Raw genomic sequence first — 24,804 nt, 5'->3', positions numbered from 1 at the left:
TTTATTGATGTATATGAATATGTTTCGTATGATGGTACCTAAAAAAGCGCCCCGTGGGGGTATCGAACCCACGACCCTTAGGTTAAAAGCCTAATGCTCTACCACTGAGCTAACGGGGCTCCACTAATTTTGTGGAGTGTATTATGTTGCGATTGTACAAGTACATTGCTTACAAGTAAATCTGATTTCAAAATGTAGCACCCATGCATTCTCATATGCTGTATGAATTGTTGTTTGTTGCTGTGGTGCTCATCTTGTGCTTTTCAATAATTAACAACAAAAGAAAGGAATTGAATGGAAAGGTTGTGCTGTTGCGCCCTTTCATACCTCATTTCACCAGAACCATCAGTGATCCTGTTTCTGTGCATCAGCATGGCTTAAAGTTCATAGGACATGATGTTCTTGTGTATTTATGTTCGATAATCACATTGAAAAGAGACTTTTGCCCAACATACATTCTAGGTACTGTTCCAAATGAAAGCTTGACTTTGATAGGATGTCTGAAAACAAAAGCGCCATGCATGTATGCCTTCAAAAAGACAATAACGCCAAAACACTATGGACTGAAGTATGTCAAAAAGTATCTTGTTGAAAGTACACCTCAGTATAAGGTATTTGGAAGTCCTGAAAAGAAGCATATTGATTTTCTGAAAAAATACAATGATATAAGTAGTTTATGGATAAGTTATGTGCCTGAAAGCATAGATAATGGTTACATCGACTCTGAAAGCCAGGTTTATCTCAAAGGTAAGCTTAGACTGCTTGAAGACAAGGAGTTTATTGATGATTTCATGAGCCTATTTGATAACACAAGGAATGAGTTAGAAAAAAAGATTACTGATGTAAGGCGAGGATGCAACAATGATGTTCAAAAAGTAAATACAAAGAAAAATATGAGCATCAGTGATAAAATCATGCAATCAGTCAAAAACAGAGAATCTATCAGAAAATAAAACAATTATCATGATAATCCAACATTTTATATATTCTTATTCACAAATTCATGGAAAAGTCATTGACAAAATGCATTTTAATCAGCTTTTGTAGCATAACTCTTATTGGGGTTTAATATAAAAAGCACGGGCCCCCCGGGACTCGAACCCAGACTGATTGGTCCGAAGCCAACTGTTCTAGCCATTATACTAGAGGCCCACAACATTTAATTTTGTCATTCCCGGACAACTGCTGCTCATCACATTTCACTTACACTCCTCGTTATAAATTCATTCATCATCCTTATGCTTTATATCCTTTTCATTGAGACCTGTATTATCAAATTTCTCAAACACTTTTATCTCCTGCTCGACAATTTCTTTATTACTTCCATCCATAGATTCATATCCCAAGCAATCCATCCAATACTTTTCATTTCCTTCTTCATTAACATTCAAAGCAGAAATCTGCATCATCCTTATCTCTTGTTTGAGATTCAGTTTGGGTGTCAGAACCCGTAATATGCACAGTTCAGATCTTCCACTATACACCCTTTCCACTCTATTATCTCCAGAATATGGTGTAAACATAACCTTAATACTACTGTACATCTCCACATTTCCTTCCCACTTTTGCATAAGATACTTCACTATTACCTCATCATTTGTTACACTTTCAATTCCATAAAAAATGCCAAATATCAATCTGCCATCGCTAGAATCTATCCGGATCGACTTAAACGGCTTGATCACATAAACACTTCCTCCCCTCTCTATCACAAACTCATCTAAATTGCTAAGCTGCTGAATCAGTAGTGGAAATGGTATATTCCTTATCTCTCTTTCTGTATTCATCAGGTATACGGTGGTGTTCCATCCTTGCACAATCTCTTTTGCATATGGTTTCACTCCCTCCATTCCATCTCTTATCCTTTCTATTCCATAAAACAACGCGCCTATTGCACAACCAGCATAAACTAAAAGTTTCATCAGGGCTTGGCAAAAGATCCTTATTCATCATATTGCCCATCATAACATACACAAAATCTACACATTCATATTCATACAAAACAATAACCAAAATAAATTATTTCAAGAACATCTCTTTAATTCTTGGCCCACAACGCCCTCAATATGGGGTTTCCCCTATGCCCATTCTTCGCTGCAATCCTCTCTTTCTTCATATGTCTCATCCTTCCCGTTCCAATATTGCGTCTACGCCTTGCCTTTATTGATGCAGGCGTCCTCATCTTTGGATTAGGATACGCACACGAGGAACACGAGTTTTTCTGCTTGTGATAAGATTGCCTTCCGCATCTTCTACACATCTCCATGTTTCTCTTGTTCTTCTTTCCAAAGCTTGCTGTTCCTTTACTCTACAAATTAATCTGCTTGCACCGACTTACCATTTCTTTGGGCATCCATTATCAAAAAAATTTATTTTCCCAGCTGTGTTAGGCCAGCCAAAATTTATTATGATGCTATAACATGCTTTCGAAGCAAGCATATCCATCTTCAATCAAAATACCGTCCCACAAGAATGTCCATCAATCCAAAATTCTCATATGCTTTACATACTCCATAGACTCGATACAAAAATTCCATCTGGTGCTCACAATCATTCTTGCTTACACAAATAACCATCACATTCTTGGGTTTCCTCAATACCCTAATTCTATTGTCATCAAGCTCAACACTGAGAAACTCATCCTTGTAAACATTGCTTGCTATATCACTCAGGCCTTGAACTAAATCAAGAACAAGAGGCTCAAAAGGTCCAGTTGCATACTTTTTCTCTTCATCCTTAAATACCGCATACACCTCTCTCATCAAAAAACACAGGGCATTCCTCCAATCACAAGCAAACAATTTATTCAGGAACCTCCTTTAACTCATCCAGAATCATACTAAACAAATGCTCATAATCTATCTCACAGCAGTTTACGTTCAACCAGTTGTAGTACATGGCTGCTGAGCCCATGTATCTCAAGACATTCTCTCTGCAAACTTTCCCAGGCATCATCAAAGGCACCCGCTTCTCTGGCATTGGGTGCTCTTCAATATCTATATCAATCTTCCAGGCTTGCCTTAACACCTCTTCAGTCTTGCTAAACACTCCCTTTCTCATTCCATCTGCTTTCCTGTAAAAATCAAGAAAAACTACACTAATCTCAGAAAGTTGAGACGTGTTCAGCAAAAAAACAACATCTAACAACTTAAGCGCTTCTCCAAGTAACGCCAAATCTTCATTCTCAGCCTCCTCAACAGTCACCCCAACATCATAAAATAATATTGGATAAAGACTAATAAGCTTATCATGCGACATCTTCAGGAGCAGAACTTTCGATAGAAATAATACCTCCTTCTTAACTTTAGCAGACGTATGACTTATAAGCATTGCTATCTTCTCAACTATCTTCAATGATACACCTAAGAAGTGGTTGTAAGGCGCACAGAATATAATGTAAGATATCCGCTTGAGTACAAGCACCTTGTTATTCACATCAGATGCTTGAGATACAAAAAACCCTCCATCAAGTCTTAAAATAAGCTCACTTATCACATTCGGGTCATCAACCACTATTTTCCTCATCAATGCAGTTTTCTTATGCAATTCATGCGAAAAAAAATCAAGCATGTGGAAAATCTCCAGAAACTCCCGTTTCCAATACTTCACCTCGGCCTTTTCAGAACTCACCCTCATAAGCAAATCTATTCCCTTCTCTCTCAGGTAAGCATCATTCGAGTTTATCAATGTAAATATCACACCTATCATCCCAGGCATCACACCTAAAACACCATCTTCAAATCCAACAATCGCATCAAGTAGCTCAAACTCGTCTTTAAAACAATCTTCTCCGCCTTTGCACTTAATATCAAGTCGTTTCTGTAGGAAATACACAGAATTCTGCAGAAACATCAGCACAAGAGGCTCACTGTTATTTTTCATATTCAGCCTAGAAAGAGTATCTAATCCAAAAAGCAGAGACGTGTAGTATGGCCCTATCCTATAAGACGAAACCCTCTCAAACATCCCTCTTGATTTTTCAAACAAATCCATCAGCTCCTGCTTATCTATCAGCCCATTCAAATGCATTAACAGTCTAAACATTTGTGCATTACTCGATGGCGCATTCAGAACCGATGCATAAAGCTGTTCCTTAAAGTCAAGCACTTCTATAAGCTGGGCACACGGCTGTTCAACAAGCCTTTCAATAAACTTTATCGGTACCTTCTTAAAAAACAGCTCAGACAACTGTTTGGCTGCTTTAAGCTTCAATATGTTCATCCTGGCATTCACACACTTCTTATTCACAGGCACTCCATCATCAATCATACCCTCGCCAATATTATACTTACCTTTCACACAACATTTGGCGCATGCATCCTCGCAATCAGGTTCATATTGACTTTCAAAAAAATCAAACATAAAACCCATGCTTCTATCAATAACACCAGGAAGATCGGCTTCAACTCCTCTCTTCAGCAACATACTTTCTAAAATTTCACGTGCTATCATCAATCCGAATCCCTCATTCTTAAGCATGGACATCACATTCGCAATAATTTTCCTCTGCAGTCTATCAGGCAGTGAAAAAATATATTCAAGCATCTCATGATAGTAGAAACACCAACTATCAAGAATCACACAAACTTCACAAATCACAGAAGCATTGCCACTATGTCTAAGTATTGATCCAATCCCAAGAACAATCACCGAATCTTCTCTATTTTCCTTTGCAACCTCAGCAATCCTCAAAACATCAATTACATTCAATGTAGCACCATCCAGGATCCCTTTCCTCACAAGCACTTCAAGCATCTGCACTACTTCAATGTTCATTTGTCTACATCCATGTTTATGTACAAGTAAATGCACAAGCATCCTGTAAACCATTTCCTTCGCATTCACATTCGCACCTGGAAGAAATACCTTAGACTCTATTAAATTTTCTGATTCCCGAAGCAAATTCCTGAATCTTCTCGAGTGCCTCAATAGATTCCTTATACATCTAAGAACCCCAAAAATCCGATTAGTATCAGATACACCATTAATCATTCTCTCACTCACATTCATGCATGATCTCTCGATGCTCCTAATAAGATACAAAAATATATCATCAAAATATGTTAAAGAGCATAAGAGCATGTCCAACACAGAATCCTCGGCATCAAGCTTGCAATTGATTACATAGTATACCTCCATAAAGTCAAACTCTCCCTTGAACTCCTCAATCTTTGCAATTAGAAAACATCCCACTTCTTTAACCTGCCCTTCTCCTATCTTTTCCAGAAGAAACCTTTCAAACTCCCCGTTGAAAACATCATTGTATAGCCATATAAGCTCTGCAAACAGCCAATGATCACAATCCCAATGCAACATCAGGCCTTCTTTCATTAGGTCCGCATTTGCATTACTTCTCGCTGTGCTTGCCACACATACATCACTGACTTCAACATCCAGTTCATATCTCCATTCATTCAACCCTTCATCCACCTGCTTAACCTTCTTCTTCAAACATGCTCCCTTCCCACTCATACAAAATCTTTCCCACAGAGTCTCAAACATTATCAAGCAATCAAGCTTATTTATGTCAATCATCTCATAAACCTGTAAATGCTTCTTAATAACGCCCGCAGGCATATTCAACACAATCTCATGGTATCGTTGCATAAACTCATTCGAAAACACGCCAACTCCATATTTCTTCATAAACTCAATCATTAGCGGTAATAGACGTTCTGCATCAAACTCAATAACACGTTCAAGATGTACGGAAATCTCACTGAGCAGCCAAGGTTGTATAAACTTCAGAAGTTCGGTATTCTCTTCAATATAAAATCTGTAAACCATCTCCTGCATACATTCTTGCCTTCCTGGATTCCCTTCCTCAAGCTTCATCACTTCAATGCTCAGCCTCAAAAATCTAAGCAGCACTCCAAAATCAAACTGTTGGGAATTCTGCAGCACAAGGCCAGTCAAAAACGGAAGATGATACTTACAGACCTCCACATCAACCATCACATGTTCCTCAACAACATATCTTACAATATCAAGCATCTCGTCACAACCAAGACGCATTCCCGTATCAAACTGCATCTTCATTATTTCTCTTGCATCATATCTATCATCACATTTTATTTTCTGCTCTTGACTCACATCTGTAAAAATACATTCATTTGTATTCCAAGATTCAATATAACGGTCTTGTACAGAACCCAATCTCATGCCATCAACACTAATACACTCATCATTCATGCTAACCATCTCGCATTCATTCTCTTCAATAAGCTCCTTTCTTAACTTCATATAGAATATCCTCCACATCCCATCAAGATCACTTGTCAAAAACACCTTTGCTATCTTCAGAACGTCTATCTTCTCATTATGTCCCTCTAAAAACTCTCCACTGATCACACTTACAAAATCTCCATTACTATGCTGTCTAAGACTCTCAAGAACTTCAAACACAAGATTATACATAATAACCTCGCACAGGTTCCCTTTGTCCTGTAGTGTTATCAGAATCCTGAAAAAAAACTGCATGTCCTCAGCACTGCTTCTTGCAATAAACCTCCTCATCACATTCGTAAGAAGCGCCAAATCCGATCTGCAAGCTCTCTCATTCAACTTCATCCATGCATAAATCCTCTTGTTGAGCGAAAGATCCCTCTTTACAAAAAGCTTCACAACTGCCTCAACAAGGTCACAAGTAATCATTCCATCCTCAATACTACCTGTGTCTGCAAACACATATATCAATAAATCAAGACATCGTCTCACAACCAACGCAGATTCGCTTGCTAGACCTGCACACAACGCCTTAGATACAAGCTTCATGCTGTCATGTATCACATCCTCCTTTTCTGCATCAAATATGTAGTTTGATATAGACATTCTCAATCTCTCATCATTCAAAAAAATACTCCAGAGTGAGTGATAAAACATATCCGTCGATACAAACTTCCTAAAGTCCATCATTATCAATCTTGCTCGGTTGTAGTACTCTCCAGACTCAAACTCCATCGGTGGAAACAGTCCAATCAAAACACTCTTGCAATACTTCTCAATACACTTTCCAAGTGGAATAATATACTTCTCAAGCACATCCAAAAACGATCCAGTCACAAGAATCCGACTATGCGCAGAAAACGTAAAAAGACCAAGCGTCAGAAAGTCAAACTCTTTCACAAAGTCCTCTCTTGAAAGCTTCCCAAACACCAAAGAGTACGTTTCCAACGCCTTGTTGTGCACACCAGCTGGCAATCCTGGATTCAGGCACTGATTCAATCGTTTGAACAAAAGCTTCTTCTTGGGAACATCCGCAATCGCATATCTTTTGATAGTGCTGTCAAGTGAATTCAGCAAAGAAATAAAATCAGACCATTCCTTCGCATTCTTAAATGCATCAAGCTTCTTCGTAATCTCTGCCTCATACTTCGCTTTGCTATTGTCCATCAACAAGGGCTCATTTTTCTATGCTATAACCACATTCCCATTCCTTCCTTCTCGATTACCTCCTCCATCATAAGCTATTCCATATTTCAATTAAGAGCTCATCACAAACATAAAATCATCAAAACCATAAATACAATAAAACAATCGTCTTTAATAAATTCCATTCACTTTATAACTCTCATCTCCTATAACTCTTGTTCTTACCTTTCATTGATTATAACTCTTTTGCCTTATATCTCTCATTGATTATAACTCTTGTTTTTCTTCATCCGAGACTCCTTCCTTTCCACTACAATTACTTCCTCCATCGCTCTTATTTTCTCCTACTCCATGCTCATCTTTATTTCTTTCATCATCTCCACTTGTGGTTCCCTTTTCTTCATCAATATTATCCCTCACATCCCCTTCTTTGACTTCCTTAGCACTCTTCTGTTGTGCTTCTTTGGCTTCTTTCTCCTTTCTGATCTTTTCGTCATATTCACCAGTCGCCATCTTCACCTTGACTACTAGCTCAAGCTCTGCATCCTCAATATCTACACTCCTCGACTTCATGTCTTTACTCATCTGTTTATACGCCAAATCTGCTTTCTCAACATATCCTCTAATCTGTTCCTTCCATGGCTCACTCACCTCCTTTTGCTTCTTCTTTCCTTCCTGTATTGCCTTCCTCAAACTCTCCAAATTACTAATCCTGCTTACAAGTTCCCTCTGCCTTTCACTCTCCATTCTCTTCAGCTCATTCCATCTACTCCTCACCCTCTCCAGCTCCTCACAGCTATTCATTTCGCCAATCCTCATAAAAAACTTATCCTCTTCATTAATCTCGGCTCCTCCAAACATCTTCTCAATTCCATCGTTCTCCACTTCTGCTCTTATTGCATCTACATCCTTGCGTAGCTTCACCTCATCCAAGTATCTCTTTCCTTGACTCTCTTTTCTCAAAACACGCAGATACTTCTCATCCTCAACCTCGCATTGGCTCCTTAACACCCTTGCCGCTCCCTGCTCAATATCTTCCGCTTTTACATGCTCTCTCTTTCCAAACATCTTGAACACTTCGTCAAAAACAGGATTCTCGCTAAACTCAGATCGCATTATCACAGAAATCTGCTTTCCATCTTTTCTCTCTGCATCAATCATCGCATAAACTTTCTCAACCGTATTTTCTATTTTCTTCCGATCTTCTTCAACTGCTTTCATTATCATCTTCTGTATGTTCCCAGTGTTAAACACAGGCGCCTCAACCACATACCTTACATTCTCCTCCTCATCAACTATCGGTACTCCTTCAATTATCTTAATGTTTTCAACTATCTCCTTGTACCTCAATCCTTTACTGACCTCCTTGTACACAGGTTTCATATCAACCTTCAAATCATACAATTGCCCTTCTCCAGTTCGCGGGTAAAACGTCACATCCTTCTTCTCATCGCTCACATCTTCCTTGCTTTGTATATCCCTCCTAAGCTCAGCTTCTATCTCTTCATAAATCATCCGTTGTATCGTCCTGTCACTTACCATCGGGCATTCAACATGAGCTCGGTTCTTAAATTTCCTTTTCCTCTCTCTTATCTCAACATCATACAACGAAAGCATTCCCTTGCTTCCACTCATAGATATCACCAAACACAAAAATTCAGCTTCTCCATCTATGTGTCCAACTTTGGATACAAGTCCACAAAGAGCTTCAGGCACCACATACACCTCTTCCATATCCACCACATCAGCCAAACTCTCTCCAAGCTCCATGGCCTGCTCCGCTCCAAAATATGTCCTGTATGCAATCCCAACCTTGTCCACACTCTCTAACTTGACGTGCCTAAAAGCATCAATCCCTGTCTTCAGGCACAGATAATTCATTCCCTTCACATCAATCTCCGTTTCATATCCTTTGACCCTGTATCTTCCTTCAGAAGCATTCTCAATATTCCCCCCGCTGGGTATCCCTTCAAATCCATCTTCAAACATCTCAACTGCACTAGAAATAGCATTCCTACCCATTACTAATGCAGTACACGGCATTCCATCCTCAATCACAAACATCGCCTGCACTGGATCAAATGTCTTGTCTGCCATCCTCCTCCTTTCATAAGTTACCCACTTACTGATAATATCATCATATCTGATTCCAAGACTCTCAGAATACACAAACAGCATAAACATAAAAATCAAAAAACTCATTAATTGGGGATTCACTTATCATTACTTATGTTTCAAATAAATTCATGCATCCCAATCCATAAAAAACAATCCATCCGCATAAACCAAACAGAATTTAATCTCTTCTCAACGCAATCATCCTTCTTTCAACACTCCCATCCCTCAAAACATACACTTCCAATCCGTCCTTCGTCTTCACATCCCTCTCGGCTGCTGCATTAAATGCCTTTGCAACAAGCCTTACACAATCCTCCTCACTCACATTCGTGCTGCTTGCACCGTACCAGTTCTTCTTGTCAATAAACGAATCAAGAAGCGGCTGTATCATAGGCTTTCCACTTCCATTGCAAATACAAGTCACAGATCCAAACGATCCCAATGGATCATATCCATATACATATGGCTTTCTACCTTCAAATCCACTCAGCGTACAAAACGCATAGTATGGGAAAAACCTCTTTGAGTACAGAATCTTCGAGAGCATATTCGCTGCACTGTGTATACTCATTCGACCATCCCCCTCGTACTTCTTGATCTCATACATCATCTTCACATACACTTCATGCCCATCTGCATAAAATCCAGTTGCTGTCAGAAAAAAATCACCAAGCCGGTATATCTTCGACATCTCACGTGAGTTTATGCCCATGCTTGAAGAGTGCCTTGTGTCTGCCGAAATAACAATAAATCCTTCTTGCTTCAAACATACTGTTGTTCCTGAATTATCGTCATACGGATTAAATCTTTCTTCATCCTCCTTCTTCATCCTCATATTGGTATCTTCACTCATGTCCATCACTTGTTTCTGTCTAATACGCATATCTCCATCTTCTCCATCAACAAACAATCCTTCGTTCCAGGTCTTCTTCATCATCTCTCCACATAATTGCATCTCAGAATCTACTCCGTCAAAACAACTTTCACTCTCTTGTCCACCATACATCTTGATCAACTCACAATCCACTTCCTTGTTCAATCTTCTGTTCATTCGCAATTCATTCAACCTCATTCTCATATTACAAGGGCCTTTCCAAAACAATATCATTCACAAAATAAAAAGAATGCTTTAATCTCAGGCTTCAATGCTCACATCATTATTTCCTATCACCTCCGCAACCATCTGGATATGGCACGGACTCTTGTTGAACGGATTCACTCTTCCATGTGCTCTGAAAGTCCTTCCATAGATCTTAGGCGCCTTATTCACCTGCACATGCGTTATCACAAGCTCCTCAACTTCCAGTCCTTTCGATACTGCATTCTCCTTCAGATTCTCAAGAAGATTGATCAGAAACTCCGCTGACTTTTTCGGCCATCTGCCTTTCACCTGCACATATCCTCTTTTAATTGCCTTCTCCCCATTGGGCTTGGTAACTTCTCTGTCAGGCACACTAAACTTCCTTGCCTGTGCAGTCCTCCCACATCCTCGGCTATACCTACAGAATGGAACACACTCCGTCTTTGCAATCACATTCTTCAGATACTGAATCGCATCGACCACCTTGCGCTTACGTAGCGTCCCAGACGCTTCCCGTGTGTTCTTGAAACTCACCTTTGCATTGTCAATCCTTGCCTTCACTGCCTTCGACGGATCGTTTATCTCATAACTATACTTCATCACCATTCCAGGGATACTTTTTTCTCCCATATGTGTGAATTGCAAAATTTTATTCAGTCCATACAAATTTACAGCCTGCATCACATTTCATTCAAAATAGCTGGATTCACAATCTAACAGCCCAAGCCCATCCTGTGCAATGAGCACAATCGACATCAAGATTAAGAAGGTTTATCCCGTATACACATGGAAATGGAACATCGATGATGATATCTGCGGAATATGCCAACAAGGATTCGATCAGGTGTGTTCCAAGTGTAAACACCCAATAGACTGCAAACCATGCATAGGAAAGTGTAATCACACGTTCCATACACATTGTCTTTCACTTTGGCTACAGCAGAGAAAGGTTTGTCCTATGTGTAGGATGCTATGGGAATATCACAAGATATTTCAATAAATCTTGTTAGCATAATCGCATCATCAATAAGATACATTATCAAACAAAGTATCAATACATGCTTACTGCTATTCATGCAAATATGCTTGCTTTCAAACCAATTGTGTTCATAGATATACATCCTAAAATTTTTACCCTTTAACAATGCAGATCGGATTGAGGTTCGGTGGAGAAACATCATTTCTCCAGGTAGAGGCACTTTCGTCCATATCGTTGCTGAGGAAATCAGTGTGTAGTATATTTGGAATAAACTCAGATGCGATTACACTGCTACACAACACAAATGTACTTGAAGGCTTCAAAACAATCGCTGCGTGTGGAATACAGAATCTTGACATTGTTCAAGCATCTCCGAAAGTACTTGGTGGAGGAGGAAACATGTCTGAAAACGACAAGGCTCTTGCACTACATCAAAGAGTAACAAGCAAAATGATCTGTCGTGGATGTTATGCAAGGTGCGCAATCAAAGCATCGATATGCAGAAAATGCCAATGTTCAGATCTTAGGTGCAAAAAGGATGCAAAAAACACCACCTCTAAGAAATAAGAACTAATAATTAAATCTTCATTTCATAAAATTACCACTGAGCTATTCACAAACTATCCTTGTGTAGACATGGATATTCTGTTTATACTAAGACATACAACAACAGCAAACTTACTTACTGGGCATAGATAGCAAACCAGTTTATATAACATATAATATAACTTAGGTTTAATTATTAATGTACTCCTCATTAATCTCGTCAATGTGAGATAGTAGAAACATGTCGAATCTATGAAGAAAGATGTTTCTTTGGCGCCCTTCGGGCACTCTTCTCTTCTTTACATCGTCCCGTATCTCTTCTACATCTCGTTTTGGTGGTGCTTTCATCTCTAGTTTGCACTCCTTCAAAATACTATCTGTTAGCCTAATCAACTCCCATCTTGTCTTTGTCGAGAGGTCCCACACCCACTTTGCCTGTATAACTCCATCCATAAAGCTCAGCTCGTTCATCCCGTGAAATGCTGCACTAGCACTCCTCGAGTCATAGAATTCAACACATCGTTGGTGAGTCTTGACATATCTGATCTCCTTCACTTCACCAAACTTCTCAATCTGCTCAGAAAACTCTTTGTCATCCACAGATGCATTCGAATTTTTAAATGTAAAAACTAACGTGCTCTGATTCTTAGACTCGTCACACTTGTCTATCTCCCTTGGAATCTCATATTTGCTTATGATATGGCTTGCTGACAGTCTTTCGTGTTCTTTCACATGCTCAAACGCTTCTCTGGCCTTCCTCTCATCATAAAACAGAACACAAAGCACCCGATAATCATTTTGGATCGTATAGCACTCCTTCACATCAAACATCTCTTCAAGTCTGTCTCTGACCTCTTCATGTTGAGCCTCATCCGTAAACCCTGTAACTATGATTGTCTTCGTCAAATGCTCCTGTTCACCCGTTTTGCTGCTCATCAGGGGCATGCATTGAAATATCCAAATCACTCATACAGCCTTTGACCACAACACTGGCATTCATCAGCAATCCGTAAAGCCTACTTCTTTAACTTTAATGGTGTTTTCATATCTAAACACTCCATCTTCGTCACCTTCAAAAACGTAAATTGAGACTCAGATAGCACACAAAATCCAAGGCTTTCTTTGCTCAATATTCCTCCAATACATCCAATAGCATCTCTTGCTGCATCATCACTGCCAACAAATTTCATAGAACACATAGGTTTGTCCTTTTTTCGGTTGAAGTTCTTGTGCTTTTTATACAGCATAAAGTCGCCGTTCAAATCAAGAAGAAGATTGCAACAATTGCTCTTAATGAAGAAGTAAGCCTTCGTCATAATACAACAATTAGATTCATTATTGCCATTCAAGTACTCCACTTCATGCGCATTCAGAACAAGTCTTCCTTTAGTCTTTGTTCCAAAGTGGCGACACCAATTATCTGACTGGTTTTCAGGCTCCATCTGTCCATCAACTGCCTTCACAAGAGATACCTTCGAAGGCATTCCTTTGTTCATAGGGCATCCCCATGTAATGATCTAGAGCATTGTAAAAACATATTGTGTTTCATTCAGAAACTTGTTTACAAAAATATTTATCAAAATAAAACAGGGACGCCATGGAGCTAGACGAAAAAACACTAAGCCTAATTATCTCAAAGATAGGGCCAGGACTGATGGTGTCTATCTCTGCAATAGGAAGCGGATTGGGATTTATCTCCGGAACGGAGGGTATATGTAAGGCTGCAGAGCATTCTGTTAACACCACATATTCACTGATCCCAATCATCTTCATCACTGCGCCAACAATGTACTCGGTAATCCTTTATTTCATGGTCTATGATAAACACGTAGAAACACTTAGCGACGGATTGCTTGTTTTGAGTGCCTGTATAATCAATGGAGTATCCTCGGGCGCAGCTGCTTACTCAATAGGACACTCTGCAAAGTACGCATGTGTTGTTAGAGCGTTGCAGCCAAAGTTCCTTACGACATTCTTCCTTGTCTTTATTTTTGGCGAGTTGACAGGCCTTCTTGGGTTGGTATGCGCAATGGCAATGTCATCAAACATAGGCAAGGCATAATGTTTCAGAAATAAACAAGAATTCTTAAATGGCTTTATTCAGCTATTATTCAATTGCTATTATGTAAAGAGATCGAATAAGTCATCTAACTATCAATATAATTATTTTGCATTATGTAAAGAGATTGAATAATTTTACTTACTATTGCAATTCATTATCCAATCAATTTTTCAAGCATATAATAGCGCATACCTATCGATGTATATTATAGCTGTATGCTTTCCCATGGACTCCTAACAGTCATTCACAAAAGTCTCTTATGCCTTCTTGACTCGTTTGTCCTTCTTCATTCGCTTGTCTAGCATCACAAGCCTTCCCTTTCCTCTCGGTATTCCGCATCCCTTCTTCTTCGAAAATACAATCCTCGGCTTCGCTTTGGTCTTCTTGAATGACGATCGATATACCTTCTTTGCTATCTTTCCCTCCTCCTCTGAATCATCAACAATAAGATCCTTCATGAATATCTCTGCTCGCCTTTCAGCACGTGTTCTTCGCCTCATCAGTGCCTCTTTCTCCTTCTTCGTCATTCGAGTTTCATCTGCTTTAGACCGTCTTGAATAGAACATCGCCTGATCCTCGCGTAAATAATTTGGCAACTTTTCATTTGGGTCACGGATGTTTCTGTCAATCGTGTCCTCAATAAATGCATCCGGATTCTCCTTTAGTCTTGCAACACACATCATCTCCTCCTCATCAAGATCAAGACTATCTGAACAGCTGCTAACTTCTATATCTCTGCTTTGCCCAACATCATTCTCTTCTTCCTTCATCTCCGTATTTTCCTTTATCATCCTAAGCTTCTCAAAAACATTATCGTTCAAAAAACACATCTTGTCTTCTATATAAACCTGCTTTCTTTTCCTATCTTCAGCCCTTGCCCTCTTATCCATCTCTGCACGGATCTCCTCGATCTTCTCTTCAACACTCTTCTGCTTCTCTTCAAACTCCTCCTCAGACTCTTCTTCATTCTCTACTTTTAAAAAGTTTAGTTCCTCAATTTCAATATTTCCCTCTCTTACCATCTTCAATATGTTCTTTCTTTTCTTCATTATTGTTCGTACATCTCCCCTGCCAAGCACCTTCAGATCCTTAAATAATTCAATCATCTCAGGCTCTAGGATCTTATCCGCAGTTTCCTTGCTCACATCAATCACAATCTCAGAATACTTCAGAAACATCCCAGATAGTATCTGCGGATCGTCTTCCATCAGAAAATCCGTAAGCTTCAGCTTCTTATAGAAGTTAAAATCTTCATATCCTCCAGCTTCCTTCTCTTCCTTGAACACTGCAGACGGCTCAAGCATTCCAGATTCAACTCCTTCTTCTCCAACAAACCCCATACATACCAGAAATATCTCTGCACTCTGCAATCTTGAACTCAGAGGCTTCGATGTCTCAACAACATTGAACAGTCGAGACATCACATCTAATAAAGAAAAGTAGTCTTGAGAACGGAAGATCTTAGTTACAAACACACCGTCCTTCTTCAAAAACTCGCTTGCTAGCTTTATAGAATGCAATACAAGCAGATTCTGATTGAATGCATCGTTCTCCCACGACGTGCCCACATTTGGCGCCCCATCGTTCAGAATCACGTCTGCCTTGTGATTCCCAAGAATCCTCTTTAATTCAGACCTGCAATGCTCACCTGTTATGTCTGCAACCACAGTCTCAACATCTCCAATAAACTTTATTGGCTCAATATCTATTGCAACAATCTTCTTGCGCAGCGGCATCTCCTGCGCAGCTACTTGCGACCACGACCCCGGCGCTGCACACAGATCAATCAAGATGTGCGCATTCTCCAAAAACCCATACTTCCTGTTCATCTGTATCAGCTTGAATGCAGACCGTGCCCTGTATCCCTTTTCCTTTGCAAGATTGTAATACTTGTCGAGTCTTGCCTTTCCAATCTGATTGCTCTTCCCCATCAATAAAAAATTGCATTGAAATTTATGAACAAATTGCAGTTTCCAAACTTGCTCTGCAAACCCCATTTATGCTATGATTGACATAATCAGAACAGCAAATGACACGTACTACCGATACAAGATGCCCAGGGCAATCGTGAAGTATGAGGGAAAGCCAGGAAACACAAAGACATTCGTGACTAACCTTGATGAGATTGCTGCATCACTCAATAGGATGCCAATGCATATCTTGAAGTTTGTGAGTTATGAACTGGCAACAAGAACAGATGTTACTGCAGGAAGATATGCAATAACCGGCAAATATGACGCATCAAGAGTTCAAGAGCTTATATATGCATACATAGATGCGTTTGTTGTGTGTCTACTTTGCAACAATCCAGAGACCTTTTATGTTGAAAACAGTGGCTTAATGATGGAGTGCTTTGCATGTGGAAGACAATCAGTATTAAAAACATCAAAGCTGAGTGGGATGATTCTAAAGGACATTGACAAAAGCTGCAGTGTGAATGACGATATATATTCAGGAGCAACTGAGGATAAACAGGATAGTTATGAGGAGCAGGTTAGAACCATGATTGGTTCAGGAGACGACAGATCATCCGATGCAATTGAACTGCTTAGAATAAACGGATTTGATGATTGCCAGGCAGTTAAAGAGCTTCTAAAGATGGATAAATACATTCTCAAGAGCTTTCAATCGCTATGCTCATGCGTTGCACCAAAGACCATTCTTCAATCAATTGAGGAGTTTGTTGAGGAGCTGAGTGGGGAGAAGATGATAATCCAAGAGTATTTAAGGATTCTTGAGACGCAAGGGATGTTCAAGCGCACTGAACTTTCAAAATATTTCACAAGGCCACAAGGTACAAGAAAACGGTCGCCAGCGTTCAAGAAGGAGGTGAACGAGTATTTTTCTAGCCAATAGTTAATAAACCGAATAATCCATTTGTTTTATGCATAAGGGGCTTCATGTGAAGACCCATTTTTTAACCCTGTAGTTATGAGTGATTATAGCAAGCAAAAGGTGTATCTCACAGATATAAATAGGGAGCCAAACACCGGAGGTAGGAAGCAAGCCAGGATAGAACTACGTTTACTGAAGGAAGCATGTTCTCTCAAGATTGAGCCAGACGTACTGCCAAAAGAGGAAAACGTAGCACCAGACACCAATCTGTTTTGTGTGACTGCATATTGCACTGCAGATAACTATGATCTCAAGAACTTGTACAAGTATCTGAAAAAGAACTCACTTTGCAGTAAGGTTTCGATGTATTTTGGAGAATGCCTGTACACAAGAATGAGCTTTGGGGGAGAGGGAGATGAAGGGTTAGATTGCTTTTTCTATGAGTATGGGGTGGTGGTCTGCTGGGGAATGGATGCAAATCAGGAGTCGATGATAGTTAAGCTTGTGTCCAAGCATGAGGAGAATCCATATGAGGCATCAGACATTGAGGTTGAGTCATTCAAGTATGGAATAACTGAAAATCCATTTATTATGAACGACATAATATACCTGAACTCTGAGAATCATTTTAGTAAGATGGTGGTTTCTATTGCAATTGCACAGAGTGTGAAGCTTGATTACTTTGAGAATCTTGTTGACAACACAATTGAAGATGTCAAAGAGTTTCCTGAAGAGATGGAGCGTGAAGGTAAGGTCAGTAAGAACAGAAGAGAGATACTAAAGATGATTGGTAAACTACATCGACTGAGGTTTAATCTGAATCTTGGATCAAACATTCTTGATGAGCCTGAGTTTGTGTGGGACTATCCGGCTTTTTCTCCGTTGTATGAGACATGTAAGAGGTATCTTGACATCAAGCATAGAGCAGATCTATTAAACAGAAGATGCGATGTGATAAATGGAATTCTGGAGATTCTGAGTGAAAACACAAACAGAAGCAATGTAGAGAAGTTTGAGGTTGTTCTCATCATGATAGTTCTTGGCAATGTGCTGTTGATTATATTGCTAATGGCATTGATGTATTATATCAGATTGAAATGGTGAATAATGCATATTTATTAAACGCATCAGGGTTGCATAAAACAGTTCCTAGGCTGATCAGTGTCAGATCTCCAGATAACTATTCAATGTATTTGCATACAGCTCTTGTATGCTGTAATAAATTAGGTTGGTTCCAACATTTTAATCATCTTATTTTGATTTCATGATCGTAATCGGTGCTAAAGTGTTGCAGCTCATGTGCCTGAATCATATATCCTGGCTTTCTAGCCGAAGGCTTTACAGAGCTCGTATCAAATATCCATCTACGGCCACTACAGATGCCTGCTGTGCATTCAATGCATGGCCTGACAATGTAATATCCAAGCACCATGCGGCAGCATTTGCAACTGATATCAATCACAATGCACTTACACATGTATGCCATATATACATCTCTAATACATTGCACACACTCTGTAGAGCTGCTTGCTGAGTAAACCTTGATCTTGGTATTCAACAAAAGCATTGATCTCATTGCCCTGCGGCACACAATGCTTGAGCATCCAAAGCACCTGATCACATATTCTGTATCTCCACAATCCATTTCTTAATTCAATCATGCATCCAACCCTTTTATTCATTATTGTAACACCATATTTTATTGCATTTGTGCATATCCTCATTCATCTTCAACTGGCATAATCGAAAATCCAAAATTCAATGCAATCCGTGAAAATGCCGCTTCTCGCCACCACGTCTCAACATTCTTGACTGCTGTGATTGGAACCTGCTCCTGCTTGACCCTTACCTTGCTAATCCCATCTTTCGATTCAATATGAACTGAGACATCAGAGAACATGCTCCATCCATCAAACTTCCAATACATTGTAACACACATTGCTCCATCATGCTGCTTCTCAACTTTAAGATTCTGTATAGTCACATTCCCAATTACTACCTTATTATCATCAACTCTAACATCGACACCCCATACACAAATGTATTGCTTGTCTAATAGAAACGCACAAATTTCATCTGCTTCGCAATTTATCCTTGTAGTATGAATCATCTTTTTGGTCTTCGCCTCTGGTGTATTTATACTTTGACATACCTTATTTTCACTTTGTCTTTCAATACATTCATCAACAACATTACTTCCATATCTCAGTACAGCTTCTGCTTCCATTTCTGCAAAGAACTCTGCAAACCAATCAAAGTCCTCTATTCCTTCTGCTCCATCATATATACTGTGGAATCCTTTCACTCCACAGCTTACTCCATCTTTAACACATTCAAAACTCACTATATACACTATTCTGATCGTTGTGCCTTGTCTGTGCATCTTGACATTTACACTCATCTCATTAACACAATATCCTTTTGCCTCAAGCGCATCTTTTATCTTCTGTGCTGCCCATTCAGATATATCAACTTCTGCAATATTGCATTCTCCAGTATTTGTGTCCATTAGGGTATTTGGCTGCCATCTTTAACGTGCTATAAAATTATTGCTGATCCCATTTTACGTGCTTACATTATTTGATCAACAATCAATCTAGGAACTTGAATTTCCAAATACCCTTCTGTGTGATTCTTGAGTAAAAACTGAACTGATAGCAGGCTTGAGCTGAATGTCAGCATTACACTCTCAGAATGCTCCTCAAAAGCATCAAGAAAATCTGTCCAGTCATTATTGCATTTGAACTTCAGGTCTCCATTCATTAGAAACTCAGTATTACAAATCTCAATCTCATCAACACCGTCACATGTACTCTTCTTGACAAGTAACTTGCTATTTATTGCTTCATAAACAACTATGCCTCTTAGCATACCAAGTGTGCTTGCAATCTTTGGTGTAAGCACACACTTCGTAACAGGCAATCCCATATCCTCATATTCATTTACTACTGTCGAAATAAATGGAATCATTATGGTACTTTTCAAGTCTGTTAGTTTCATACTGTCATCAATCACTATGTCATACTCATCAAGCAGTAAAATGCCTTCAAATAGATGAAAAGGATTCACAGTAAACACAAGATGATCCAAGTCAGATGGAATGTCAGATCCAAGTGTATCAATTGACAGGTAAAACCTACACTGTGCATGTGAAAATCCATGTGAAGATAAAATCATTCTGTTATGCATCGCATCAATTGTGATTTCCTTCCTGCACGACAAAGACTTCAGTGCAGCCTTGAACAGCTTCTTATCATTCACTACAATTCTCATTCAATGGCTTGGTAATAAAAAAGAGTCAAATCAAGTATGATGGGTTTGTTAAATACCTGGTCTGATGCACTAAGGCACATGTATGTCAATCAAAACATTTGTATAAATAAAAATATTTGTGACGCATAGAACAATGTGTGGGATATTTGGATACGCAGGTTTTGCCACAGAAATGAGCAAGAAACGAATTATCGATGTTTTAGTGAATGGATTAAGGCGCATAGAGTATCGCGGATACGATTCGGCTGGTATCTGCATCACTGACGACTCTGACATTCAACTCGTAAGGATCAGGGCAGTTGGGAAGGTTGAATGCCTTGCTCAAGCAGTGCAGACACAATGCAATATTAATCTAAGCAGAAAGGTGCAAGGATATGCAGGAATTGCACACACAAGGTGGGCAACACACGGACAACCGTCCGTTGAAAATAGCCACCCACTGAGCAGTGATAAAGACAATCACTTTCTTGTTGTCCACAATGGAATTATAACAAACTATAAGGAAATTAGAGTGGATCTTGAGAAGAAAGGATTTATTTTTGAGTCGAATACAGATACAGAATGTGCAGCAAAACTTGCAATGGACACTTACATACAGATGAGCAAAGATAATAAGTGTGTTTCATTCGTTGATGTAATTAAGAATGTTGCGAAGCAATGCGATGGTGCATTTGCGTTTGTGTTTGTATCTTCATACTTTCCAAATGAAATGGTTATTGTTAGGAAGTCATCACCTGTTTTAATTGGATTGAAACTAGCGCAAGGCTCGATCCCAAAATCTATAAGAGTTGTTTATGATCCTTATGATAATTCAGGTTTAGGAGAAGCAACGCCTTCGGAAGTATTTGTTTCATCTGATGCATCTGCATTGATAGAGCACACAAGAAACATTGTTTATCTGGAAGATAATGACATTGCACACGTATCAAATGGGAATGTGCTGATACACAGATTGATTGCCAAGGAGCACGATACAACAGTAAAGGAACGAGAAGTAAAGACAATAAATATGGAATTAAGCTCTATAATGAAAGGAGAGTATGATCACTACATGATAAAAGAAATTAACGAACAAAAGGATTCGGTTATAAGGACAATGGCAGGTAGAATTGATTTTGACAGGTATAGTGTTTTTTTGGATGGACTGAAGGATTACATCGATGCCATACGAAGCGCACAGAGAATTGTTTTTATAGCATGCGGAACTAGTTATTATGCATGTCTTTCCTGCAGAGCACTTTTTGAGGAATTGGTTGGTGTGCCTGTTACTGTTGAAATGGCAACTGACTTTCTTGACAGAAAGCCGCCTGTAACAAGCAATGATGCGGTATTTATTATGTCACAGAGTGGAGAGACTGCAGATAGTGCTATGGCAATGAGATATTGTTTAAAAAATGATGCATTATGTATAGGCATAACAAATACAATTGGAAGCACAATCTCAAGGGAAACTGCATGTGGAGTGCATATCAATGCCGGTCCTGAGATTGGTGTTGCTAGTACAAAGGCTTACACCTCCCAGTACATTACATTGGTTCTAATCACACTAAAACTCAGTGAATGCAATCCTTTGCATACAAACAGAAGAAAGGAGATTATTGAAGGCCTTAAGAGCATTAGTTCACAAATAGACAAAACATTGATGCTGAATGAATCAGTAAGATCTATTGCGAACGGAAAGATGAAAGACTGCACAAGTATGCTAGTACTTGGCAGAGGGTATCAGTATCCAACATGCCTGGAGGGCGCACTCAAAATCAAAGAAATCACATATATTCACTCAGAAGGTTTGGCGGCAGGTGAGCTTAAGCACGGTCCAATTGCACTTGTTGATGACAAACTTGAGTTAATATTCATTGCAGCAAATGATTTGAACTATGATAAGGCCAGAAATGCAATGGAGCAGATTTGTGCAAGAAATGGGAATCCAATGGTGATATGCACTGAGGATGTTGCTGATGACTATTCTGTGCATCAAGTGCTCAAAATACCCAAAACAGTTGACTGTCTTCAAGGTGTGCTGGCTGTCATTCCACTTCAGCTTCTGTCGTACCATCTTGCTGTAGCAAAGGGATATGATCCAGACTTTCCTAGAAGCCTGGCAAAGTCAGTAACAGTTGAATAGTCCAAAGTATGTCATGCATCGAATGGATTCGCAAATAAACTGATTTGTGATATCTTCGCAATCCTGTTTTCTATAGTTGTTTTTATGGATATTGTAATGAGACTACTATTACATATGCTTTTATTCATGATCACCGTCATTCGTGATTGATTGATTGCCTGGAATCATCAGGCATATAATGTGAATGGAAAATACAACGCCTTGCTTGAGCTAAACTGCTTCAAAAAACTTTCTTTTGAGAAGCTCGTCTGCAGAGGATCTTCTGTGTGGAGAAAACACAAATGTGCGCTCAAAAACATCCAGAATCCCTGGATCATCAAAATAATCTTCTAGGTATCTTTTGATCCCGATGCATCCCTTGGGATTTAACATAATATCCTGGCATCCAAGCTCAATTAGTTCTTCCTCGTTGGCCTTGACTATCTCAAGGATCTTCTTGAGTGTTGATCTGCTTGTATCTCCTTTGAATATTGGCTCTGGGTGCCTAAACTCGGCCATTACACATCCAACAGACCACACATCCATCTTGAAATCGTATTCTTTGTAATCAAGCAGGTTTTCAGGTGCTCTATAGAATCTAGAGCATATATATGTCACGTTATTTTCTCCGCTCTTGATCATCTTAGCACTTCCAAGATCACATATCTTGACAAGTCCGTCATGGCCAATAAGAATATTTGATGGTTTGATATCTCTGTGGCAGATGCTTTTTCCATGCAGGTATCGCAGTCCCTCTAAAATCTGCTTATATATTGATCCTATGCTCTTTATATCTAAACACTTTGCACTCGAGATGTATTCCTCAAGATTCATGTCAACAAAGTCCGTGATAATGTTCAGATACATTCCTGAAGGAGACTTGTCCGTGTAGAAATACGACACAAGGCTTATGATGTTTGGATGTTCCATATCCATTAGAATGCTGAGCTCTCTGTTGTGATATCTTCTGTCCTGATAGACTCTCTTCAGTGCAAAAAAGTTGTTGTTATCATCGGCTATCTTGACAACAACACCAAATGATCCTTTACCCGTGACATCAACATATCTGTATGACATTTCCTTTTTCTCTCCGCATCTCAATTGGATGGATGTCCTGTGCATTTTTATCCATTCTCTTTCCAATAGCTTTATTGATTCTGCAAGCTTTCTCTGTGACAATGTTGCCATGTGGGGAGATGCAAACTAGCCCTTGAATAGCATGTGTAGAGATCTCTAAGAAAATGACAGCATTGTGCTACTCATGTATTTGGTAATGCATCAATCCTACATTCAAATAAATTAATTCAGATTCATGCACTCTACTAGGCATTATGTGTCGAACATAAAACAAAACACAGATTTCTCTGATTGCATTGCAAAACAAACGATGCATGTAAGTGTGCTTGTATGTGTGTTATACACTAGTGTTGTGTTGGCCATCTCATCTTCTATACAGTCTGCTCCATCAACAGGAATGACATACACCGCAGTGATAGATGCAGGCTCAACAGGAACAAGGCTCGAAGTATATGGATTTGTAGGACAAGAAATCAGGCATCAAGGATTATTTACAAACACACCTGGAATCGCAAGCATGGAAGAGGACAGTAAAATAAAATCATCGCTGGAAGAATTGCTCATGCATGCTCAGCCATTCTACAATAATATTAAGACAATTCCTATGGGGTTTTATGGAACGGCTGGACTTCGAGCATTGGATACTACGCGTACAGATCACATTCTTGAGCTCATAAGGAACGAATTGAATGAATACAACCTTAAAGAAGCAAAAATTGTTAGCGGAGACGAGGAGGGCAGGCTTGCACTGATGTCATTGTTAATATCAAGTAAGGAAATGGGAAACAACAACAACAAAACTGTTGGCGTCGTAGATATGGGCGGTGCAAGCACACAGGTTTCAGTACTGAAAAATAACGGGGAAATCCTTTCAGACTCAATCAATCTTGGCATAACAGCAATCAACAATGCTGATGATATGGAGGATTGTGCAGTCAATAGCCAGGAACAACAAGAGTCCTGTGCACAGAAGATCATTGCAAAGCTCTTGAATGTACAAAGCAGACCAATTCTTAATAACATTGACAGTCTGTATCTGCTCTCATACTTCCATGATGAATTCACAAAGATTGTACGAGGCACAGAAACAAACATGAGGGAAATAAAAGACCAGTTCTACAAGAAATGCAGTCTTTTGGATTCATCCGACTGCAGAAACATCTTCTATCTGATTTCATTCATCAATGCCCTTGGCATCAACGACCTCAAGGATATCAAGAAAATAGATACAAATAACGGAATCAATATTTCCTGGGCATCTGCAAAAGGCTATGAACTCAACAAAATATACAATAAATAAAACCATATAGCAGCAACATAGCCTTTTTAGAACATTGGTTCAACACAATTTGATATTA

General features: G+C 39.3%; 21 protein-coding genes and 2 non-coding genes across 23 annotated transcripts; 7 read left to right on the top strand and 16 right to left on the bottom strand.

Annotated features, from left to right (window-relative positions):
• Positions 1–47: 47 nt before the first annotated feature.
• On the bottom strand, positions 48–119 carry M896_081450. The gene has a single exon. It is a non-coding gene; the product is annotated as a tRNA-Lys (tRNA).
• A 96-nt stretch (positions 120–215) lies between these two features.
• On the top strand, positions 216–953 carry M896_081440 (uncharacterized protein; the record flags this gene model as incomplete). The annotated part of the gene is made up of 1 exon (XM_014707963.1): positions 216–953. One exon carries the CDS (start codon positions 216–218, stop codon positions 951–953), a length of 738 nt encoding a protein of 245 aa, XP_014563449.1.
• A 127-nt stretch (positions 954–1,080) lies between these two features.
• M896_081430 lies at positions 1,081–1,152 on the bottom strand. Its single transcript has one exon. It is a non-coding gene; the product is annotated as a tRNA-Arg (tRNA).
• Positions 1,153–1,223: 71 nt separating this feature from the next.
• Positions 1,224–1,922, bottom strand: M896_081420 (uncharacterized protein; the record flags this gene model as incomplete). The annotated part of the gene is made up of 1 exon (XM_014707962.1): positions 1,224–1,922. The coding sequence occupies one exon, from the start codon at positions 1,920–1,922 to the stop codon at positions 1,224–1,226; it is 699 nt and encodes a 232-aa protein (XP_014563448.1).
• A 116-nt stretch (positions 1,923–2,038) lies between these two features.
• On the bottom strand, positions 2,039–2,341 carry M896_081410 (ribosomal protein L37; the record flags this gene model as incomplete). The annotated part of the gene is made up of 2 exons (XM_014707961.1): positions 2,039–2,308; positions 2,339–2,341. The coding sequence occupies 2 exons, from the start codon at positions 2,339–2,341 to the stop codon at positions 2,039–2,041; spliced, it is 273 nt and encodes a 90-aa protein (XP_014563447.1).
• A 106-nt stretch (positions 2,342–2,447) lies between these two features.
• Positions 2,448–2,762, bottom strand: M896_081400 (uncharacterized protein; the record flags this gene model as incomplete). The annotated part of the gene is made up of 1 exon (XM_014707960.1): positions 2,448–2,762. One exon carries the CDS (start codon positions 2,760–2,762, stop codon positions 2,448–2,450), a length of 315 nt encoding a protein of 104 aa, XP_014563446.1.
• Positions 2,763–2,802: 40 nt separating this feature from the next.
• M896_081390 (Dopey-like leucine zipper transcription factor) lies at positions 2,803–7,392 on the bottom strand (the record flags this gene model as incomplete). The annotated part of the gene is made up of 1 exon (XM_014707959.1): positions 2,803–7,392. One exon carries the CDS (start codon positions 7,390–7,392, stop codon positions 2,803–2,805), a length of 4,590 nt encoding a protein of 1,529 aa, XP_014563445.1.
• A 246-nt stretch (positions 7,393–7,638) lies between these two features.
• M896_081380 (uncharacterized protein) lies at positions 7,639–9,573 on the bottom strand (the record flags this gene model as incomplete). Its single annotated transcript, XM_014707958.1, has 1 exon — positions 7,639–9,573. The coding sequence occupies one exon, from the start codon at positions 9,571–9,573 to the stop codon at positions 7,639–7,641; it is 1,935 nt and encodes a 644-aa protein (XP_014563444.1).
• Positions 9,574–9,667: 94 nt separating this feature from the next.
• M896_081370 (beta type-1 subunit of proteasome) lies at positions 9,668–10,567 on the bottom strand (the record flags this gene model as incomplete). Its single annotated transcript, XM_014707957.1, has 1 exon — positions 9,668–10,567. One exon carries the CDS (start codon positions 10,565–10,567, stop codon positions 9,668–9,670), a length of 900 nt encoding a protein of 299 aa, XP_014563443.1.
• A 57-nt stretch (positions 10,568–10,624) lies between these two features.
• On the bottom strand, positions 10,625–11,176 carry M896_081360 (ribosomal protein L22/L17e; the record flags this gene model as incomplete). Its single annotated transcript, XM_014707956.1, has 1 exon — positions 10,625–11,176. One exon carries the CDS (start codon positions 11,174–11,176, stop codon positions 10,625–10,627), a length of 552 nt encoding a protein of 183 aa, XP_014563442.1.
• Positions 11,177–11,714: 538 nt separating this feature from the next.
• Positions 11,715–12,116, top strand: M896_081350 (ubiquitin/L40 ribosomal protein fusion; the record flags this gene model as incomplete). The annotated part of the gene is made up of 1 exon (XM_014707955.1): positions 11,715–12,116. The coding sequence occupies one exon, from the start codon at positions 11,715–11,717 to the stop codon at positions 12,114–12,116; it is 402 nt and encodes a 133-aa protein (XP_014563441.1).
• Positions 12,117–12,284: 168 nt separating this feature from the next.
• On the bottom strand, positions 12,285–13,040 carry M896_081340 (uncharacterized protein; the record flags this gene model as incomplete). Its single annotated transcript, XM_014707954.1, has 1 exon — positions 12,285–13,040. One exon carries the CDS (start codon positions 13,038–13,040, stop codon positions 12,285–12,287), a length of 756 nt encoding a protein of 251 aa, XP_014563440.1.
• A 71-nt stretch (positions 13,041–13,111) lies between these two features.
• Positions 13,112–13,591, bottom strand: M896_081330 (uncharacterized protein; the record flags this gene model as incomplete). Its single annotated transcript, XM_014707953.1, has 1 exon — positions 13,112–13,591. The coding sequence occupies one exon, from the start codon at positions 13,589–13,591 to the stop codon at positions 13,112–13,114; it is 480 nt and encodes a 159-aa protein (XP_014563439.1).
• Positions 13,592–13,692: 101 nt separating this feature from the next.
• Positions 13,693–14,157, top strand: M896_081320 (putative V-type ATP synthase; the record flags this gene model as incomplete). The annotated part of the gene is made up of 1 exon (XM_014707952.1): positions 13,693–14,157. One exon carries the CDS (start codon positions 13,693–13,695, stop codon positions 14,155–14,157), a length of 465 nt encoding a protein of 154 aa, XP_014563438.1.
• A 257-nt stretch (positions 14,158–14,414) lies between these two features.
• M896_081310 (rRNA methylase) lies at positions 14,415–16,088 on the bottom strand (the record flags this gene model as incomplete). The annotated part of the gene is made up of 1 exon (XM_014707951.1): positions 14,415–16,088. One exon carries the CDS (start codon positions 16,086–16,088, stop codon positions 14,415–14,417), a length of 1,674 nt encoding a protein of 557 aa, XP_014563437.1.
• Positions 16,089–16,161: 73 nt separating this feature from the next.
• Positions 16,162–17,013, top strand: M896_081300 (subunit beta of translation initiation factor IF-2; the record flags this gene model as incomplete). The annotated part of the gene is made up of 1 exon (XM_014707950.1): positions 16,162–17,013. The coding sequence occupies one exon, from the start codon at positions 16,162–16,164 to the stop codon at positions 17,011–17,013; it is 852 nt and encodes a 283-aa protein (XP_014563436.1).
• Positions 17,014–17,088: 75 nt separating this feature from the next.
• On the top strand, positions 17,089–18,096 carry M896_081290 (uncharacterized protein; the record flags this gene model as incomplete). Its single annotated transcript, XM_014707949.1, has 1 exon — positions 17,089–18,096. One exon carries the CDS (start codon positions 17,089–17,091, stop codon positions 18,094–18,096), a length of 1,008 nt encoding a protein of 335 aa, XP_014563435.1.
• Positions 18,097–18,238: 142 nt separating this feature from the next.
• M896_081280 (uncharacterized protein) lies at positions 18,239–18,637 on the bottom strand (the record flags this gene model as incomplete). The annotated part of the gene is made up of 1 exon (XM_014707948.1): positions 18,239–18,637. The coding sequence occupies one exon, from the start codon at positions 18,635–18,637 to the stop codon at positions 18,239–18,241; it is 399 nt and encodes a 132-aa protein (XP_014563434.1).
• Positions 18,638–18,712: 75 nt separating this feature from the next.
• M896_081270 (Hsp90 ATPase activator) lies at positions 18,713–19,501 on the bottom strand (the record flags this gene model as incomplete). The annotated part of the gene is made up of 1 exon (XM_014707947.1): positions 18,713–19,501. The coding sequence occupies one exon, from the start codon at positions 19,499–19,501 to the stop codon at positions 18,713–18,715; it is 789 nt and encodes a 262-aa protein (XP_014563433.1).
• Positions 19,502–19,563: 62 nt separating this feature from the next.
• M896_081260 (uncharacterized protein) lies at positions 19,564–20,265 on the bottom strand (the record flags this gene model as incomplete). Its single annotated transcript, XM_014707946.1, has 1 exon — positions 19,564–20,265. The coding sequence occupies one exon, from the start codon at positions 20,263–20,265 to the stop codon at positions 19,564–19,566; it is 702 nt and encodes a 233-aa protein (XP_014563432.1).
• A 133-nt stretch (positions 20,266–20,398) lies between these two features.
• On the top strand, positions 20,399–22,390 carry M896_081250 (glucosamine-fructose-6-phosphate; the record flags this gene model as incomplete). Its single annotated transcript, XM_014707945.1, has 1 exon — positions 20,399–22,390. The coding sequence occupies one exon, from the start codon at positions 20,399–20,401 to the stop codon at positions 22,388–22,390; it is 1,992 nt and encodes a 663-aa protein (XP_014563431.1).
• Positions 22,391–22,600: 210 nt separating this feature from the next.
• On the bottom strand, positions 22,601–23,557 carry M896_081240 (serine/threonine kinase; the record flags this gene model as incomplete). The annotated part of the gene is made up of 1 exon (XM_014707944.1): positions 22,601–23,557. One exon carries the CDS (start codon positions 23,555–23,557, stop codon positions 22,601–22,603), a length of 957 nt encoding a protein of 318 aa, XP_014563430.1.
• A 199-nt stretch (positions 23,558–23,756) lies between these two features.
• M896_081230 (Golgi nucleoside diphosphatase) lies at positions 23,757–24,746 on the top strand (the record flags this gene model as incomplete). Its single annotated transcript, XM_014707943.1, has 1 exon — positions 23,757–24,746. The coding sequence occupies one exon, from the start codon at positions 23,757–23,759 to the stop codon at positions 24,744–24,746; it is 990 nt and encodes a 329-aa protein (XP_014563429.1).
• Between the last annotated feature and the right edge of the window lie 58 nt (positions 24,747–24,804).

This window comes from Ordospora colligata (genome assembly GCF_000803265.1).
Source record: "Ordospora colligata OC4 chromosome Unknown contig_08, whole genome shotgun sequence".
NCBI lineage: Eukaryota > Fungi > Microsporidia > Ordosporidae > Ordospora > Ordospora colligata.
The sequence above is the reverse complement of the archived record's forward strand: the minus strand, read 5'-3'. Positions and strand labels throughout refer to the sequence as shown.